Source organism: Leuciscus leuciscus, assembly GCF_965113295.1.
Source record: "Leuciscus leuciscus genome assembly, chromosome: 7".
NCBI classification, from domain to species: domain Eukaryota; kingdom Metazoa; phylum Chordata; class Actinopteri; order Cypriniformes; family Leuciscidae; genus Leuciscus; species Leuciscus leuciscus.
Window position 1 is genome coordinate 15284121 of NC_138731.1, and position 21631 is coordinate 15305751.

The window sequence follows — 21631 nt, forward strand, 5'->3', positions numbered from 1 at the left end:
AAAGAGTGAAGTTTGGCGCAGATTGGACATTGCCTTCTTGAGTAACAACAACATCCTGTTTCATTGAATTAACATGCTTTAGCACTTAGCTAAGTTTTGCTAGCATGTTTTAACATGTTTCTAGCATGTTTAGAAGTCAATGGCATTTTTAACATGTTGCTAGAACGGCATCAACGTGTTAAACATGACACTTCCTGTTACCAGTAGGTGGCGCTATTACTATAACTGAATATTCTCATGTAGATGTGTTCAGGCCATGACTCTTATCAAACGTGTGACGTTTGGGGCAGACTGGACATTCCGTGCCTGTGTTTCAGCAAATTCCTATTTAATTGCAGTATTAGCATGCTTAAGCACTAAGCTAAGTGTTTGCTAGCATGTTTTAACATGTTTCTAGTATGTTGTTAGCATGTTTAGCACATGCTGGAACTTTTTTATATGTTATTAGGAGTCCACAACAGTGTTTAACATGTCACTTCCTGTTGCCAGCAGGTGGCGCTATGACTGTAACTGAATATGAGCATGGTCATGTGTCCAGGACAGAACGCTTATCAAAAGTGTGAAGTTTGGCGCAGATTGGACATTGCCTTCTTGAGTAACAACAACATCCTGTTTCATTGAATTAGCATGCTTTAGCACTTAGCTAAGTATTGCTAGCATGTTTTAACATGTTTCTAGCATGTTTAGAAGTCAATGGCATTTTTAACATGTTGCTAGAATGGCATCAACGTGTTAAACATGACACTTCCTGTTACCAGTAGGTGGCGCTATTACTATAACTGAATATTCTCATGTAGATGTGTTCAGGACAGAACGATTATCAAAAGTGTGAAGTTTGGGGCAGATTGGACATTCCATGCCTGAGTTACAGCAAATTCCTATTTAATTGCAAAAATAGCATGCTTTAGCACTTAGCTAAGAGTTTGCTAGCATGTTTTAGCATGCTTCTAGTATGTTGTTAGCATGTTTAGCACTTGCTGGCACTTTTTTATATGTTATTAGGAGTCCATAACAGTGTTAAACATGTCACTTCCTGTTGCCAGCAGGTGGCGCTATGACTATAACTGAATATGAGCATGGTCATGTGTTCAGGACAGAACGCTTATCAAACGTGTGAAGTTCGGGGCAGATTGGACATTCCATGCCTGAGTTACAGCAACTTCCTGTTTCATGGCGAAACATCGAAATTTGTCAGGCCGCCGAGGACCCGCCCTTCGACGAAAACTCAAGATCTTCGCAATTTAACGTCGCAAAGGCCTTAAGATTACACTCACCAAATTTGAAGATGATCAGATTAAAACTGTAGGAGGAGTTCGTTAAAGTACGAGGCATGAAAATGGCAAAAACTGCACAAAAATCTGAGAGGAAGTTCAAAATGGCTGACTTCCTGTTGTGTTTAGGGCTATGCTCCAAGAGACTTTTTTGTAGGTATTAGGTGATTACATGTATGTACCGAATTTCGTGCACGTACGTGGAACGTTGCGGGAGGCGCACTCCGTTGAACTTTTATAGGTGGCGCTATCGAGCCATTTTGCCCCGTCCAATTCTGAAACCTATATCAGATGTAAATTTTCGCCAGTTCTGACGCGTGTGCAAAGTTTTGTGAGTTTTCGAGCATGTTTAGGCCCTCAAAAATGCAATTAAATGCGGAGAAGAATAATAATAATAAACAGAGCAATTCCAAGAGGGTCCTCACACCATCGGTGCTCGGGCCCTAATAAACAGAGCAATTCCAAGAGGGTCCTCACACCATCGGTGCTCGGGCCCTAATTATATGTTGTATCATAAATTACATTATATGATTGGTTACGGATGGAGCTAAACCCTGCAGGTCAGTGGACCTCAAGGGCTAGAGTTGCTCCCTCCGAGGTTGAAGACAGGACAGTTCAGTAGTATAAAAATACAAGAATTGTGTATGCTTCAATTCTAGGAAACTTAGACATGTAGTATATTTTGAATATTACATCTTTTTTTGCATCAAATAAATCATAGAAATATTGATGACTTTGGCTTTTTTATACCCTAATATGGCAATGTATCCTGGGAAATCCAAACTATTATCAAATATTTAAAAAATTCCTTTGGATATGTTTTACTTAAATCCAGATGATATAAAAGGTGACATGAAATGTTTTTTTGCTGATCATTTTCCACTCTTGACTGTTTAAGGGTTAGTATATTGTAAAGTATATTTAAGTTTACCATTAATGCTTGTACACAATATCTCAAAAGACAACAGAAAACTATGATGAAATTACATAAAGATGTACTTAAGTTCTACTTAAGCGGATCCAAAAAATATTCAGCTAAATGCATTTCATATAAATTTAAACAAAAATAAATTTGAACTAAAATGCAATTGACATGTAATTAAGTGTCTGAAAACATTACATTCTGTTCACACTTAAAGGTAGGGTAGGTAATCCTGTTCAGAAACACTTTTTTTTATACTGGGTGAAATGGTCCTTCCATCCTGATAGTAGTCAATACATTATGTGTTTAGAAAAAGGAATGAAAAAAATCAGACCTCTGTAGCAGCTGCAGGACAGTAAAAACTCTGACCAATCACTGCCATTCGGTGCGAATGTAAAGAACCAATCAGATGCCTTCATGTCTCGTGCCCGCCCCGAGCCCCACTGCGCGCGCTGCCCTGCGTGCACTCATCACATGTCACTGTTCCCGGAAATATTCAGCTCAAAGCACCTGCATATGCAGTCAGCGAAGGCAAACAAGGCAAAAACTACTTCCTCGGACCCTGCCCGCACTCTTGAACGACCTCCTCTGCTTCGCCCTCAACCCCGGACCTGTCCTCGAGCCGACGATGCGGTACTTTTCTCCGGACTCGGAGTGTACGTTAGTCTTCATTAGAGTCAACAATGTTTTCATCATGGAAACTCTTACATGCAAAACACCGTATATGTTATGAATCTTACACGAAATTCATCTTCATCACAGTGTAACTGATGGTAATGGAAAAACGTGTATCAATGCAACCTGTTTTTAGTTTTGCCTTATAAATATAGCTCGTTACCGAATGAAACTTTACCATTATCGATATGCTAGCTTGATAGTGAGTACTAAAAGAAATCTTATTTGTTTATATTCATAGTGATAAAGTTAGGTATTTTATTACATGTGATTCTGACATGATGTCACTGTATGTACTGCGCTCCTTCCTCTCCACTCGTCTCAGGTAATAAATGCGTCTTGTTCCAGCCTGAGCGTTTGGCGTCGCGCGTTCATGTGTTTTGGGGGCGTGGCTTTGGAAGGAGCTCAGAAGGGAGGGGGTGGAGTGAATGGAAATAATGAGCTGTGTTTATTGCAGATTAAAAGGTCTACAGTCACTCGATTTTTTTAATTTTTTTTTCAGAGTACTTACATTTTAATTATGTATTGGTATATAAAGACAGTTTAAACAAATTTGGAATGGTTTTTTTTTTTTAAAATGATTACCTACCCTACCTTTAAGTACTGTATATTATTTTAAAGTATATTATTTCGCTAACACTTTACAATAAAGGCAATGTATTAACAACAATGTTTGTTCAGATTAGTTCACAGTGCAAAGCCACAAAAATAAATGGTTATGTAACACTGATGGTTTCATGTGGGTGATGCAAGAGCCAGTAAGAGTGCTCAAACTCATTTTTGTGCATTTTGACCCATGAATTACAAAAATTTAGATCAACAGCAACAACAACATTGACTCAACACTGTTCTGTTTACCCTGTTATGTAAATTACACAGCACCTCTGAAAGCCAATGCTGGACAATTCTGTGTGGTCTGACCTCTGTAAGTACACACTCTATAGCTCAGAGTATGTTTATTTAATGTGGTCAGGCCGTGATAGACAGCTGAAAAAAAAAAGCCAAACTGTCAAAGAGCCGCAGCATTAAACATATTTGCATAAATTGAGATATTTAACTGTGCTAATCTTTGCGAGTTGTGTTGAATGGCATTGTGGGATTCAGGAAAGAAATCATAGAAAAATAAGCAGAAAAGAGTCAAAGGCATCTGTAGGTGGTTGCCAGAGAGGTTACACAGGGTTCTGTTTGAATCCAACTGTATGAACAAGCACGAACAGCAATCACTCTACTGTTGCTGTGTCAGAATAGATGTGTCAGTCAATAAAGAAGAGGAACACAAAGCAAAAGGAGACTGTAAGCAAAACCAAACTCCCAAGAAAAGATTGATAAGAGAGAACACTTTAGGGGTGGGCTGACAAAGCAATATAATCATTTGCCTGTGTTTACATCACTGATCAAAAGTCCATGTTGATCTAATCTAAAGCAAACATGCGCTAAAGGGAGGAGCAGCATCAAAACAGTCATAAAATATTCTTCCTGGTAGAAGAAATAGATACTCACAAATCGAGACGAGTTGTCATTCCTCACGGTTTTGGCATTACCAAAAGCTGCAGTGGAAAAACATGCAGTGGAAAAACATAAGTTAGTTATGCCATATTCATTCAGCACTATATTTCTACTTTGAGTGATGTCATCGGGTGGAAAAAATATCCTGAATCCTCTAAGCTATCTTTCATCATATTCATGAAACACTAAATAAATAGAAGGCCAAAAACAGGAAGGCCAAGAACAATTTCACGTCCTATCAATAATTGTGTCCATTATAAAACAGTGTAACGAGAATATGCAAATTTGAGTTGACTGATGGACACTGAATGGAATTTACATTTGGCAGACACTTTAATCTGAAGTGACTTTCATTGCATTTACTGTTTACATTTTATTAGTTCATGCATTCCCTGGGATTTGAACCCATGACCTTGGCATTGGCATGCCTGTTTAAGCTTCAAGATGGCACCACAACAAATGAAAGTATTATTGAGCATTCAGATTAAACAAACAATGGCTACATTTAGAAAAGCATACTAATATATTAGTGCAGTACATAGTATGCATCCAGTATGCAAACGTTCTGTATGCATGGAACATTCAGATTACCTACAGCAGGACATTTGCAGTATACAAAACAGCACATTGCTCAGAATACTGTCTCCCACAATGCAACTTTCCATTTCAGTGACAAATAAACTTCGAAATAATTCTCAAATTATATTAAAGTTGATAACTTTGAAAATGGCACAGTGGGACATGTTAAAAATTGCTGGTCCCTGGTCTAGTTGATGAAATACAGGCAAGTATAACCAGTGATGGAAATGGACAAAATTCACTGGGCTATTTTGAAAAAAATAAATAAATAGAGGTCATCTGGCTTTAGATGACCTTTCAGATGTTTAAAAACCTTTATAATCTATAATAACTAAATTATATAAATTATTTATTTTGTTTCATTTAACCCCCTGGGGTCGGCTATTGCAAATAATAAAAACAAAACTTTGTGTTTTTCGTAAAATAAAATATAAATAAACATGAAGCGTTGTCCCGTCTCTCTCAAAGTGAAGTTCATTCTGAAATGCGACAGAAAATGATCTGTAACTCTGCGAATGCTTGTCACTGTGGCATGAAACATGCGTCTTTACAAAGCTTGAAGTCTCCATTTTAAATGATGTAAACCATATAAAAAACAAATATTCTCTGTTTAAGTAATCCGTATGAAAGCAACGACATGTACAGTTTCTCCAGTCCGAGCTAATTAACTCTAATGTGACCAAGTCCACGCGCGCACGAGCGATTGACATGCAAATGATCCACGCGCTGTTAACGGACTCATTACCTCAAAAACAAGTACCTTATTCCTGTTTTCCTCGAGTTTGGAAGACTGTGTTTGTGCTCAATGTGCTGTGCTGTTTACCTTGGATTTACCTCAGAAGAATTAGAAGAACACGATTTGAGTATTTATGAGAACGATTTTTAAGGTAAGATTATTTATTTACCTCATGCGGTCTGTTTTGAAGTTCTGTGAGTAGTAAGAAAGACGCGCACTGATAGAGAAGCATTTCCATTGGCTGCAGTCTGCAGGCATTGGCCAATAACAAAAGACGCCGCAGCCAATTTTACAGAATGCCACTGACAAATATCAATATCCCTCTAAGTTTTTATTATCATATATTGTGCTACGTTTATGTAGCTATTATATTGTAGATAAAATATAGTAATCGTTACAATGTCCCAAAAAAAATATATGAAGAGTTCAGATGCAAAAGCCTCTAAGTGCCAATCTGAAATTTTCTTCTAGAATGATCATTTTTATCAAGCTCGTATATTTAAGTTCAGTAATTTCACTTAAATGACAATTAATAGGTCATTTTCATTGCTATTTAAGTGAAATTACTGAACACTAACCGTTACAAAATATACAAGTTTGATAAAAATGATCATTCAAGAAGAAAATTTCAGATGGCCCTTAGAGGCTTTTGCATCTGAACTCTTCATATATATAACCTTTTTTTTTTTTTTTTTTTTACGCCATCCCCCCTCGAAATTCACTCCCCGTCCCCACACTTTATTTTTAAGTGTAGCATGTCCCTCATTAAATATAATGAATTTTTGCATTTTCCTTCTAAACGCCATCTCCTCATAGTATAACCTACATTCACAGAAAGTCTATGGTAGAGAAACATGCAGCAGGAAATGTGCTGGACCCCCAGAGTGGGGCTCATTACTTCCAGCAGCTAAACTCTCCCAGATGTGGGACTTCACTCTGCTCAGAGTCCTGCTGCCAAGAAGCACTGGGCATTCCTGTTCCATCTCCATCTCATTGCTTATGGGCATTTCCTGTTCATGGCCCCACATAAAAACACAACTGTCTGATTGCCAACAGGGACCAAGGAGCTTTTGGCCCATTAGTAGGGCTAGGATTATTGGAAAATCCAAATTATATACGTCTCAAATCATCTTGCTTTCAAACTTGCCTTCAAGAATCTGAAAGATCTGCCACTCAGCTTGCCTTTAACTGACCTCCAGAAAATCCGATGTATGTTTAAAAGGACAAGGGACATGAACATCCTAAAGGTGTGACAATTGGTACAAAATCAAAAGAAACGGAAAACTCACCCTCAAGCACAGGATTGGACTGAAGCAGCTGCTCCTTCACTTTGTTCACCTCCTGGCCCTTCCCACACACTGCCGCCACATATGACATCACAAACTTACTGGCCTCTGAAAAACAGACCACAGAAGAATGAGGTCAGGGCAGGGGTCATCTTCGAGACAAGACCTCACCTCCAAAAATCCCCTTTACATCAACTCTGCTCACCCAACACCAGGGAGAAAACGCCTTTCCCATTCAAACTCCCCCATTCCTTTAAAGCCAACCATGAGATCAACTGTTTAAAGAGTGTTCAACATTCCATTGGGCTGGTGCTATTAATTATAAAGAGATGACAGAACAACTCAAATATAGGGGAATGCTTGTGCATCAATGTCCAGTTTGCCTTACATAAAAATTTATAATAATAAAAAATATATAGATATAGTTTGTTAGATTAATATCATCAAGTCAGATTTATTTCCGTAAATCAGTTAAAAAAGTTGGTTTAAATGATTCTATTTAAAACTTATTCACTGATTTGTTTGCATCCTCATTCAAAAATGTCAACAGAAGTCCCAGTGTGCCTTAACAAATATAATCAAATATATCTAGTCAAATATTGCTGCATATTATTAAATTGATGTGTATAAATGAAAATGTTGAATTTGTTTAAAACTGTTTTAGTTTTTACATGAAATGATTTAAATCTACTTGGCACAAATGGCGGTTTAAGATTTATCTTGTTCAAAACTTAATGACTTTCCCATGTCTGGACCTATGAGAGCAGTGACTTACACACAAAAGTGCTGATATGAAATGTTTTCTGAAGGGAAGGACGCCCACTTATGTTTTAGAGATTTACAGCTATTTTTGGACTCTGCTCAATTCACAGGACTTAAACTATGAAACATTTTGATCAAATCTAATACATAGAGATAGAGTGATAATCAAGCAGATAGAAAATAACACCATAACTCCTATTTCATATAGCTTAAGCATGGATCCTGAATATGGAATAGGAGAGTCCAATTTAATTTATTTCTGAGCTGTGGTAGATTTTCATTAGTATAGAAGAGCATTTTGAAATTAACAGTCACCTTGACTAACAGTCAATGTTTTTCATCAGCCCTTGCTCTGTAGTATGTAGTGCATGGATTACCACAATCCCCATTTATCTCATTGCCTTAACTGTTGGACATCCTGGATTTGAATGGTTGGCACAGTAAGATGGTCATTTTAAAACAAGAGTCCAGTTATGCACTGCTAAACAGCTGTGGTTTTGTAAAATAACAAGACAACTTTTTTCAAATGAACATGACAGAGTTGAGCTGACATTAAAAGAACTCAAGCAAAAGTTCAGTCAAAAGAGCAATATACTACACCTGCTTGTCAGATGAACACTTGCAATACAAAAACTACAATAAAAGTGTGTATTTTAATTTACCATTCTTAAAAAAAAAAAAAAAAGTTAATCGATATAATATGCATCTTGAGCAAGTCATTAACTGCTCGATCATCCCTATTTTCTGTAAGGCAAATGTTTCTTTTTTAAAGATGGATAGGCAGGCACTCGAAAGGGAGAATATGATATGGTATCCATATGTAAACACTGAATGGGAACCAAATGAAAGCGTCAAATACATTTATGATTGGATCATAAATTATAAGGGGAAATGCACCTGTTACCCATTTGTAGATCTTGATCGGTTTCCCAACAGTTTGACACAAGAAGAGTTAGTCCTCTAACCTAATTTAATCCAAGTTATTACTTTAGATTAGGGATGCACCGATTGGGAAATTCTGGGCCGATACCGATACCGATGTTTAACATAACAACTTGGCCGATGGCCGATGCCGATGTTTTTTCTTTTTGTTATTTATTCCTTCTTTTGTGCCACGGAAACATACAAGTCTTTCAGCTCTTGATCACACTATCCTAGAATGAGCACAAATTCAATCAGACCAATTTATGAAACAAAAACAACCTTTAATGTCACTTTCTGGTTGACATTAGTTATAACCTTATTTATGACAAGTTCTTTTCTGAAAAATAAAATAACATTCAAAAACCTTTGACTGCTAACTAATCCAGGGCCGCGGGAAGTGGGGGTGCTGCAGCACCCCCTGTTTTCACAGAATTGTAAATGCAACGCATATGTTTGTTCATTAAAATGTATACATTTTTAGCATTTAGTCATTTATTTGTAATAAACACTTTAAGTGGGCTATTTAAATTTTTTTATTTATATGTTAAATTATCTTTTTAAAACATAAGCGCAGAGTGTTACGTAATATTGTGTGTGTGTGTGTGTGTGTCGAAAGAATTTGTCCGCAGCTGCTCAAAAAAAAAAAAAAAAAAAAACCCGTCAAAAACCCCACTGTCAGTGTTTTGTAAGGAACAGGCAAATATGTAAAATATAGCAGGAGACATTTTAATTGTTTACTAATAAAACAGTTATTTTTTATGTCAGTGTCGGCTAGACAGATGAAGTTGACGACTCGCGATCTTCGCAGCGCCAGAGAGAAATGCACATTTCATACGAATTACATAAGCAGCGCAGTCTGTTTTCTTTCGTTTTGAATTGTTCTGCTTAAAAGTAGACATTTCAAGCTATCTATATGTCTCAGGTCTGTGAGGCAATAGGCTACCTTATAGGCCTACGCTGAGTTTCATTATGAGACGAGCTCCAGGTTCGCCAGCGCCTCCGTATCCTGATTATTTATTTTCTAATAGCCTATATTTAGGCTACTTCTTATTAAATCCAGACAATTTGTTGATGAAACATCGATTAAAATTAAGATACAATTAATACAAAACGAAATTAAATTTAAAGACAGGCTTTGTGCTTTCAGTTTGAGGTCTCTGTGAAAGTTTTAAAACATTATTTTAGTGCCACTTTAGAGCGCTCACGTCCGTAACGGAGAACTGTCTGTAACATTTTTTTTATTTTTTTTTGTGTGAAATAAATTTCTAAAAAAATGCGACTTAGTCCAGTGTGACTTAGGCTATAGGCTAGATGTTTTTTTCTTCCCCGTGGCGCATTTTGTGACTGATATGCGACTCCGGAGCAATAAAATAAAAGGGACTCCGGAATAAAAGCAGAATCAATAAAGTCAAAAATGTGATGTGCAGTCAGGTTTGTGTGCGCGTTTTTTGAGGAGTTTTATAGTCTTGATATTGTTTCTTATTCAAAAGTGGTGACGCCCCAGTGGTGATCTCCTCAAACACATCATGCAGGGAGGGCCCTGCTCTGTCGGATCGTTGCCTCTTGCGCTCTGTGTGATGTGCGCGCTCTCGATCGCGCGTCCCATCCTCTGCACCGGCAGCAGGCAACAGGTGTGCCTCAAGTATTTCTCGAGCGCGTTGTTTAACATCCTCATCAAAGTAACGATCCTTGTATCTGGGATCCAAATAGGTGGCAATGCAGAACATGGGATCGTACTGGATTTGATCGAAGCGTCTATTTACAGCCTCTAATACGCTGATTTCACGCAGCCGTTATTTTGAAATCGAAAGCGAGGCTCCGGTGGGAAGAAAACCGGAAGTGTCGCCTTTAATCACAGGAGAGTCGTGAATGCGATGGCGTATTGTTGTGTTTAATGATGTTGTGTCAATTCTAAAAATGTAAATACATTTCTTTCATACTTTAGACTATATACTGTGAAATTCATTTATAAATAAAATGTTTTTTATATATAATTCAGAATGTAAAAAAAGAAGCAGGAATGAACTATATACATATCCTATATTGGATATTACCATCCAATAGTGTCAAACGCGGCAGCAGCTTCAGGTTGGTAATCCAAGGCATTGTTGTTTATCTTTACTTCCGGGGTTCTTCCCACCGGAGCCTCACTTTCGATTTCAAAATGGCGGTTGCGTGAAATCAGCGTATAATGAGGTCTTTGTTGTTTTAACGCCGTGGTCTGTGTAGCCTGCTTACTCAGAAGACGTCTCAGGGCTGTCACAGAGGGGATGACATCTGCAGCTGATGCTTCTGATGAGCTAACTTCTCTCGTCAGTTGTTCAAATGGGGAGAGGAGTGTTATAAAGTTTTCAATTAATTGCCACTGGTGCGCACTGAGAGTGGCCGGGAGGTCGTAGTCTGCGGCATATGTAGCAAGTGCGCGCTTTTGTTCCAGCAAGCTCTCCATCATATAAAATGTACTATTCCAGCGAGTGGAAATATCTTGCTGTAGCCTTTTTGGTTTCATTCCCAACTGGATCTGCACAGCTTGGAGACGTGAATAGGCGAGGGGTGAGTGTTTAAAGTGGCCGACGATTTTTTGGCAAATAGCCACAACATCCGTGAGGCTGCACTGGCTAAAAACACCGTCATGAATTGCCAGTTGCAGTGTGTGCGCCATGCAGCCAAAACTAGCCAGACCACTGTCCATCATAGCTTTCGTCATATTCCTAGCGTTATCTCTCACGACAGCATGCACTCTGGTTTTGTCGATTTTCCACGTCTGGAACATTTTCTCAAATGCCTCCGAGATGGCAGATGCTGAGTGGGTACCTGCAAACTCCTGGGAGTGCAACACTGCCTTCACCAGGTTGAAGTCCTTATCAATCCACTGTGCCGTGAGGCTAAGCATGCTCACAGGGCTTACATCTGAACTCCATATATCTGTGGTGAAACTGATTGCAGCGATGTCGCAAGCCAGTAGCTCATGAATGTGCGTGGCCACAATGTTGTGGATTTCGGGGAGACAGACCTCGGCAAAGTGACGCCGGCTCGGCAGCGTGTAGCGTGGCTCCATAAACTTCATCAGACTCCGAAAACCCACGTCCTCCACTACAGAGAAAGGCTGGTCATCTAAAGCGATGAACTCCATCACCTTGTTTGTTATTTGTTTCGCTTTGACGCTGTCTGGAGGCAGCTGTTTGGATTTCTCAAACGCCGTGTCAATTGAAGTCTGAGTCTTACTGGGGGTTTGCGCTTTCTTGGCGGCTTCATTTTTTCGTTTTTGGTCAGCTTGCAGGTAATCACCGTACACCGCCTCGTGCCTGCTTCTCAAATGTCCAATGAGATTTGTTGTGTTAAATGACTTTTTAACAGCCCCCCCTCTTGAAATTTCAATGGAACACGTATTGCAAACTGCAAAACGCTGATCTTTTTCTGAAACTGTAAAATATTGCCACACGACCGCCGTCTTCTTCGTTTAATCTAAGTTACTGAGGAGAGGGCGCGGGTGCCCTCTTCCGTCTCGGTATCTCCCCCCGCCCAAATAAAAAGAGGGGGAAAAAAAGTTTCTCCTGAGCACAGCGTTCATGACACATATAAACATCGGCAAATGTCATTTTTATTTCCCGATGGCAGTTAACGAGGCAAATATCGCCCGTTACCGATGTTCAGCCGATGCATCGGTGCATCCCTACTTTAGATTGCAGATTAGTCCAACTTGCATAACAATTTTACTGTTGATCTATCCAGAATCTATGACATACAGTTTACTCTCTACTTATTCCATCCATCCATCCATCCATCCATCCATCCATCCATCCATCCATCCATCCATCCATCCATCCATCCATCCATCCATCCATCCATCCATCCATCCATCCATCCATCCATCCATCCATCCATCCATCCATCCATCCATCCATCCATCCATCCATCCATCCATCCATCCATCCATCCATCCATCCATCCATCCAATAGACTGTACTGCCTTTAAACCCATCAAACTTTATGCTTTTAAACCCCTTCAAATTATTTCAAACTGAAAACCTTTCAAGCTTTTAAAACTTCTTCAAGCTTTCTGGTTAGGCTTTCTCAAGCCAACTTAATTTTGTCTCAACAAACTTTTTTTATCTAGTTTGTTACTGATTAGCTTGATTCGAGTGCAAGTATTTTCAGTGGTCTTACCCGTCTTTCCTGCCCCACTCTCTCCAGTGATGAGAATACACTGGTCTTTATCTTGATCCCGCAGGGACCGGTAGGCCTCATCTGCCAGAGCATAACTGAAAAGAGAGAGAGAATATTAAGGCTTTAAGAGTTAATTGAACAGCAAAGCAAAGCTTGCATTAGCAATTAGGCACCTGTCTTCAGTGTTCTGCTGAATCTGTATCATATCAGCAATTTACTTCAACCATCTAGACCTATTATTAACATACCAATCCTAAGTCGAGGACACTTTGTGATATGCTCCAATAAGAGGACATGCAGTGCATGGTTTAGAGATGAAAATTGCCAGTGATGGCCACACACCAGGGATTCATGTTTCAAACCTGGACCACACTAGGTCACATTTATTTTCAAATGGATTAGGGTAGTGGATTTTAGGACCCAGATTTTACATGGGACAACAAGTGGCGATAAAAGTGGCGACAACAATAAAATCCTTGCAATTAAACTTTGAAATGTATTCATCTTGATAATACTGCATACAAATTATAAATGAAATAGGTATTAAAAATAATAATCTCTGCATCCAATAATTCTGCACAACACACATTGTTCTCAAGCCATATTAAAAACTGTATATGATTAAAGAGATAGTTCATTTAAAAATGAAAATTCTGTCATCATTTACTCACCCTCAAGTTGTTTCAAACCAGTATGAATTTATTTCTTCTGCTGAACAGAAAATATATTTTGAAGAATATCGGTAACTAAACAGTTGATGGACCCCATTGACTTCAAAAGTATTTTTTTTACCCTACTATGGAAGTCAATGGGGTGCATCAACTGTCTGGTTACCTACATTCTTCAAAATATCATATTTTATGTTTAGCAGAAGAAAGAAATCCATACAGGTTTGAAACAAATTGAGGATGATGAAATTGAATGATGACAGAATTTGAATTTTGGGGTGAACCATTCCCGTAATTTTTATTTTGCCGTGCACAACAACAGCAGACGTGATCAGTGTTTGGTCACAACCCTCCAGCAGTCTGTTGAATCATTTTGCTTTGCATAAAATTTTCTTTTTAATGATGGATGCATCAACAGTTGACAGCACTTGAGAAAATTCCTCAGACCAATTACATTTGTTTTGTATGATTTCCTGATAGAAAACAAACAGGATATATCTTCTTAATTAATATATGCAATTAGATTAACTCTACATAAATTCCAGGATTATAAACAATAGAAAAGTGGGTCATATTATCCTATAACCCAGCAAGCTCTGTAACAGTGATGTAATTGTAAATGATTTGTTTGAAGAGGAAAAGACAACAGCAGCAGTCTTGTCAGTTCACATTTGTATGAGTGGGTTTTTGGCTGCTGTAGACACTAGGCGTAAACACGTCCATTACTGACTGACACTCTCCAGTCTGAGTGACCAGCTCTAAATAAATTGGCCTAAAACAGTGCTAATTTCAACCCATTTTATTCTACCTCCCAGTTTCCTCCCAGTCTGTACTTCTTCAACAATCATTACTCAGGAATTTTCCAAAACCACCACTAATAATAGGTCTGATTGTGAGGGAAATGCTGCATGTATTTCCCCTCCTCTAAGTCTGGATTCATCAGGTTCACGAGGAGCTATAGTGGTATACATATAGTTATAGTGTACAAAAACTCCAGAGCATTGATAAGGAGTTCCAAGGTTAAATGGAATTGATGTAATACTTAATTTATATGCATACTTCATTTATATGTATGTTCATAATGACCATGACAAAACTGCCTTATCTGTGGTGGCATGCCATACATAAAAACATTTGAAAATTTCACTGGATTGCCCTAAAATGTCAGGACTTATTCAACTCACAAAAAAGGGTAAATAATGCAAGTAAATAAAATGTTAAGATACCATGCAAACAACAACCATATTGCAATACTTTGGCTTCAAAATCTTTCAAGTTGCCTACATAGACAGCCTTTTTAGGCATCGTAGGCTGTTCCAAAAGTGTCCAGGATGATTATGCTGCCTTCTGTGATGCTTTACTATAGTCAAATTCAAAAGGCACTGTCATGTTAGCAAATTTTGTGGGCAAAGGTAAATTTCCTTTATCAATAGTGTAACGATGCATGAAGCACCACTTACTCAGAGGTCGCTTCCAAACAAAGCAGCTTTATATTGGTCATCACTGCGAATTCATGTATTCAAAGCTTAAATTTGAATCTGATGCGAACTACAATTGGGGAAACATCTCTTCTCGAGTGAAATTGTGTGGATCCACCTATTAACTGAATTCAGCATTGATTAACTGAATTTTACCAACATAATTTTGTTGTACAAAGGCAAAAGAGACCGCACCACAAGGCAGCATGGCATGTAAACTTTGTTGCAGTCTTCAACAAACTCAATGATTATTTTTTTTTTTAAGTTACAAATTCTAATATGGTGGGAAAAGCAGGAGATTATAAGCAGGCTCCATTATAAACAATTCAATACCAAAAAGTATGATAAAAATAGTTCTATCGATTATTTTACCCAAGTATTTTTATTCTTGGAGAACTGCATTGTTAGATTGGCAGCATTCTAAAGCTAAACTCTACTGAAATCAATTGAGAGTCTCCTGTAGGTTTTGCATCAATAGTGATATTTGTATGGCACACAAAGTTACTGCATATGTAGAGTGTTCCAAATCAGTAATGTATAAATTAGAAGCGTTTTTACTTGACTGCAATAACCAACTATTTCATACAAACTCCTATTGGTAGTCAAAAGGTGCAAATCTTCACTTGCTTGAATTCTCAATGCATCATAATGAATCTTTTCCTCAAATTAATTTATTGATATTATTTACTAAATGTATAAATCACAACATAGTTATTTTATCTTTGTTGTTAAAAATAAGAACAAAGATGCAAATAACAAACAGTAGACCAAATATAATATAAGTAACAAAATAAATTAACAGTGCTTTACTTTTTTTTAATTTTACATCTATTCCAACAGGCGCATTAAGATAAGAAATACAGCAATTGTTGAATAAAACACTCCTCCTTGAAACCGCTACCTGATTGCCTAATCCTAACCCCACCCCCTAATTCCATTACAGCTTTTCCATCAAATTGCAGCGTTGTGTCATGAATGATGGAAAATTCCATCAATGGTGGGGAAAGAGCTAATGCACAGATCTAATGTAATGTTATACATCAGATACACCCAAAATCTTGAATGGACTGAACAGACTGACTCTCCCAAAAATTGCACCGAGAACTAAACCCAAAAATATGGAGTCCATCTGATGCTGGTTTGGGCTCTGGGCGGAGGTCCGGGAGTAGAAAAGTGAAGAGTAGGAGAGCCAGAAATGGCACGGGGCATTACATCAATCCAGAAAGTGCACAGCCTAGAGAGCAGATGTTTGAGCATTGTGAGGTGGCCAAAACGCTCGACATGGCCCAAACAAAAGAGAAGCATAATACAATTACCCAAACCCTGACAGAGGAACATGGGAGGGGTCAGGGTCCCATTGAAGGAAATTTGCCAAAGTGGCAGATCTGGACCAACGGGATGCTTTAGGCACTGCAAAACCTCTTTAAGTGGAGGCGGGTCAACGTGAATATGAATGCCTTAAATCTGAATATGAATGGACCCTTTAGGCTTCCTCAGTCAGTCTACTAAGAGCAACAAAAAAGATATGCACTCTTCCAATGACAAAAGGGAGGAGTGTGTGGTACTTGTGTGTGGAACAAGTGTGTGGTACTTGTCCTGATCAAACTGTGAGCTAAAATTGAGTTTTGGTTTGCATTCAAAGGCCAAGGAATCATTAGATGTTCTTCGAAATGTCTTCACGCCCTGCCTGGAGCCACACCATGTGCGGAGAGAGAGGAAATTAAGAAAATCTGCAGTTAAATTTCTCTGTGCGATTATCACAAGGTTAGAATAGAGGGGTCAGTTTGCTAAGTCTACCCTACAAGAGAGAGATATTTATAGAGTATAGAATGTAGAGAAGTAGTGTCTTGCATCACTCTGACTGATATAAGACTTGGTGAGATGAAATCTGTGGGCTTGGAGTATCCACATCTGACCATGAGATGAATGAGAGCTTCATGATGAATGGAGGAGGGATGTCCTTTAGCACATGGCCTACAGGAGATTGAACAGTAATTTCAGCTTGGCTTAATGCCGTGGTAAGGCCCAAATCCGCAACATGAGGCACATGGCAGAAAATAGTAGGTTTCTACCACCCATAGTCCTACATAAAAGGGAAAACTGATCATAAGGACAGGAAAACCCAAAATACAGCCGGCATCAATGCAGTTAATGTACAGAGCTTTTCTGTAGAAGTGATTCATTTACACTGTATGATACTGTCACATCTAAATGACATATTGGTCCTGAATACCACCACTTAATTCTTTAATATTGAGAATTTTTTGGAGAATGTGCCTCAACCATGTTAAAGTTCTTAGTTTATTTTTTCCTAGTGGACAGACCGATTTAGTTAGTAAGTGAGACGTTAGATTCAAACCAATAACTTTAAATCAAGTTCAAGTTTGATTGTCTGATCATAAAGAGCCATTCATTTACAGATCAGCAAGAGGAATGCAGACATTCAAGAAACTTCTTTCAAAAGTGTCAAGAAAATAATTTAGTTCTAGTATAAACTTTATCTGTAAAAATAAACCAAACTATTAAACTTACGGTAAAATTAGAAAAGAAAAAAAGAAAAGAAAAAGCAGCTGGTTGCCTGAAAATAGCTGTAAAAATATAGTAATGTTTCCGTATTTGTGCCTGTATATTTTACAACTTATAATGTATTATACTGTACATAAAAATTAATATAAAATAAAATCATATGTGATGTCACAGCACTTTTTTGGAAAGTTCTTTGACCATTTTTGAAATTTTAGTTTAACACAACTGAATTGTTTTTACTTGCAAAAGCCATACATTTGACAGTATTTTACAGTAAAACTGCATACAATGCGATGTTAAACATTTACAGTTCTTTACCTTTATTTATAAGGTAAGGTAAAAAACAGAACTATTTTATAACATACAAATAATTAAATAAAACGCCAAATACTCAAGAAATGCCACACAACAACTGGGCCATTAAATTTTTGTTTTGTTTTTTGGGCAGGACAAAACACACTGTAGCCAAATAATGAATTGTGGCTTAGCATGCTGGACACCTCGCTACACTGGAATAGGATATCCATATCTGCTTCTGAATGAGCCACAGCGGAAGTAATGTTTTCCAACTTGAGGTGGAATGATCACAGACTACATGAAACAAACAATGGACCACAGAAGCCCGGAGAAGGAAAGCCCAAAAAAACAAAACAAAAAAACAAGTGCATTCAACCAGGTGGCCATGATTTGCACAAATATAGCTCTTGTTTTACAGACTTTAGTGTGTCCGACTCTTCATGCACACGGAGAAGCTATTGCAGAGCCTGAGAGAGTAAACAGCTACAGGACGTGATGCTTTTCCATGAGAGATATGAAATAAGACAATGTGACTTTCAACAGTTCAATAAAAGCATTTTTGTTCTCCAGCCAAAGTCTGAATTTAAAACAATGACAGATATTGGGAGTAAGATGGGAGGAGGTCTACCTGTATACATTGAAGACTTTAACCTAACAGTAAAATTGACTTTATAAAACTGATATTTCAGATTCCTCCAATGTAATATTTTTTTGGGGGCGAAAAACAAAACAAACTCTAATCTTCCATTTGCTGAGTGTTTTTAACACAAAGGGTACTTGCACATGTTGTGTTGAAACAAGAGACCTACACTTGGGATCCCCCTTCCATCATCCCCTTCACACGCTCAGGAAGTAGCAAGTCGGTCTGTTTTTAGTCACCCAAAACCGGATGACTTTACTGCTTCCCTCTATCTGCACTGACTCAGCTTTCCTGACGTCTGTGCACTGTATGTTTTGTCATGTGTCCTACATCTGTCCTTTGAGGAGACCTATGTAGACTTACATTTAGGCCAACCAAGAGAGCTGTCTGTGGAAAGTATTTTAAGGGAACATATATATGCCTTCTTTTGGGAAACAGAAGGCAGCATTACATTCATCCTCAAGCAGATGAATAATCCAGAATGCATTGCAATGAACTCATTGGAAAATAAACTTGGCATCCGAATATGCCAACTTCCCTAATATATAGTATGACAAAAGTATGTGAAGAGAGCAGCATGTCCGAATTATTTGTTAAGAATTCATCAAACAGTAGGCAAGAAGTACCTGGACTACATACCACTTCTGAGATTCTGAAGAGAGCATCTGATGGACACTTTACCATCTCATCAGGCCATAGGGGAGAAGTTGTAAATGGCAATGAAGTGGTGCAACATGACAATGACAAAGACAAATTGGAGATGTTGTACACCCAAATTTCATTCATACTACAAACATTTATACTATAGAGTAGGGATGCACCGGGCCCGATACTGCGCTTGTGTACTCATTAAAATGCTCCGATACCAACAACCGATACCACGCAGTGTATCGGAGTGCTTGAGACAAATAAACACTGAAAACAGAGCAAACAGAGAGCAGAATGGATATATCAGAGAAGGATGTTTATGAAGCAAATGTATGGAATTACTAGAATGTTAAACAAATTAAATATTTACCCCTGTTGGAATCAAATGCATGTTGCGGTTTTAATATAATTAGAATGGATAATTTTTTCCACAAAAACTTTAGCAATGAAGGCTAAATAAGTACAATTGACATTTCTCTGGCTTCTCTGCAGTCTTGCTTACAATGCATTCTGGGATTGGTTTCTCAGTAAAGGATACACGTTTCTGCCATGGATTTTGGCCAAAGCGAACTATCTTGGATGCATTTTGGAACAGCCTTCAAATTGGGAACACATCTATGGTGCCTTAAAATGCTGTCTAGGCAGTAATAAGAAGGCTTTTGTCGATGCACAGGAAAACGGATGAACTAAAATGAAGTCCATGCAAAATAACAGCATGCTTTAAAGGCCCAGGACAAACCTTTGGTGTTCTGATGTACTGATGCCCCAGAGAGAGAACATCCTCTCTCATTCATTCACCCTTACTCCGCAGGGAGAGAATACGGCTTTCCAATATTCAGTCGACTAATACCCAAACTAGAAATGGCATTTGCCAATGTAGTGAGTGACACAAAGAAAGAATAGTTGAACATGCCACAAAAAAAATACATCACTTGACATGTCTCAATGGGAGGGGAGGGGAGGGGGATGTGACCCAAGCGTGACCCTGAATGGATGTAGTGCTGTTGGGGAGGCAAACGTTCTCCAACTAGACGACAAACGATGCCATTGTGGCACGAGCTAGCTGTGGCCAAGGGGAGGCTGTTCCACACGAGCCAAAGCTTGTTTATCCAACCCCGTGGCAGGAAATGAGGGAGAGGGATTGTGAACATGCTGGGAGAGGGGTCACCTTCACATTTTGAGAGCCAAAATAAATAAAATTATATGGTGCAATAGGGTGATTATATAATGGTCATAACTTATCACAGTATAACGTGGCTGACTACCTCAAAGTCTGCTTGCTTCTAGAAAGTTTACAGAACGTCTCACATGAATAAGTAATTTCTGTGAACAGCATGATTTAACGCTGTAAAGCCAGGCATATGAAAAAAAAAAAAATAGTTTAAAAATGGATTTAATTAATGGACCTTTAAAATGAAATATTTATAAAAATACACTTAAAAAAAGTATGCAAGTTTTTTTTTTTTTTTTAGTATCATATTTGATACATCAGGCTTTTATGGCTCATTTAAGGAAGATGTTCATGGAGCACATCCTCAAGGAAGAAAAAAAAAAAACACCTCAATTGAATTACAAAAATATGATATTTATATGACCAAAACATAAGGTGAAATTCCGATAATATAGATCAATAAGATATAGCAGCATATCTACATAAAATGCATACATACATATTAGCTGTCACTCCCAATAATATTAAGATGTGTTAAAAAATTACAAACTATCATCAGATGACAGAAGGTAGTGTAGTAGATGGTGTTCAACAGGTTTTTCAGCAAAGTTTTGGTTGTTAATAATTTAGAAGCTTTAGAAATTTGTGTATCAGATCTGAGAAAATAAAAATGTTCTTAAAGTTGTTATTGTCATGAAGACTGAAATAAGGTTAGACATTGCAAAACCTAGGTTTTACTTTAAAGAAATTGTTACATTACACAGAAACTGCTGAGATTGTAAATCAAGCAATTGCATCTCAGTGATATGACAGGTGGCAACAGTTGGCAAGGTAAAATTGGTAATAACAGTAACAGTAATATTTTAAAAGACATGGCTTAGCGAAGTGTCAATTACTCAATTAAAACAGCAAGCAATTTAACCCATGGCTACAGTTTAAAGCTTATTTCAAACAAGTGCCTGATACCAGGGGTAAAAAAAATTAAAGAAGTGTAAGTCAAGTGTAAAGATGTGAAGTCATTGCTGCAACCCTGAGAAACCAAGGAAAGTCAAAGCAAGAATGTAAACAATGAGAAAAGCAAACACTGGCTGAGGCCAAGTTCATGACATACCATAGTTCTCGACATGGGACAATTACAAATTATAAATCCACACAGGGCAAAAGCATGATACTTTAATATTAGGAAACTCGACACAGATAAAGTCCTCAATGCAGTAAATGATTAAAATATTTATCTGTTTCATATTTACATATTAAAAACGGACAATAGCGAATATGAATGCAAAAGCCCATCAATCTCCTTTATGGATTGGCATTTTAAGTCAAGTCAAGTCACCTTCATTTATAAAGGGCTTTTAACAATATGGAGTGTTTC

The 21631-nt window shown here is 37.9% G+C and overlaps 1 protein-coding gene across 4 annotated transcripts in view; it reads right to left on the reverse strand.

Moving 5' to 3' along the window:
* The window catches only part of myo1b (myosin IB), a 104258-nt gene that overhangs the window by 46584 nt on the left and 36043 nt on the right, over positions 1-21631 (reverse strand). For all 4 annotated transcript variants that reach the window (XM_082175289.1, XM_082175288.1, XM_082175291.1 and 1 more), the window contains exons 4-6: positions 12829-12923; positions 6979-7083; positions 4369-4415 (exon numbers count right to left, since the gene is read on the reverse strand). In XM_082175289.1, coding sequence (XP_082031415.1) covers positions 4369-4415; positions 6979-7083; positions 12829-12923 — 247 coding nt within the window. The remainder of the gene's footprint in view (positions 1-4368; positions 4416-6978; positions 7084-12828; positions 12924-21631) is intronic.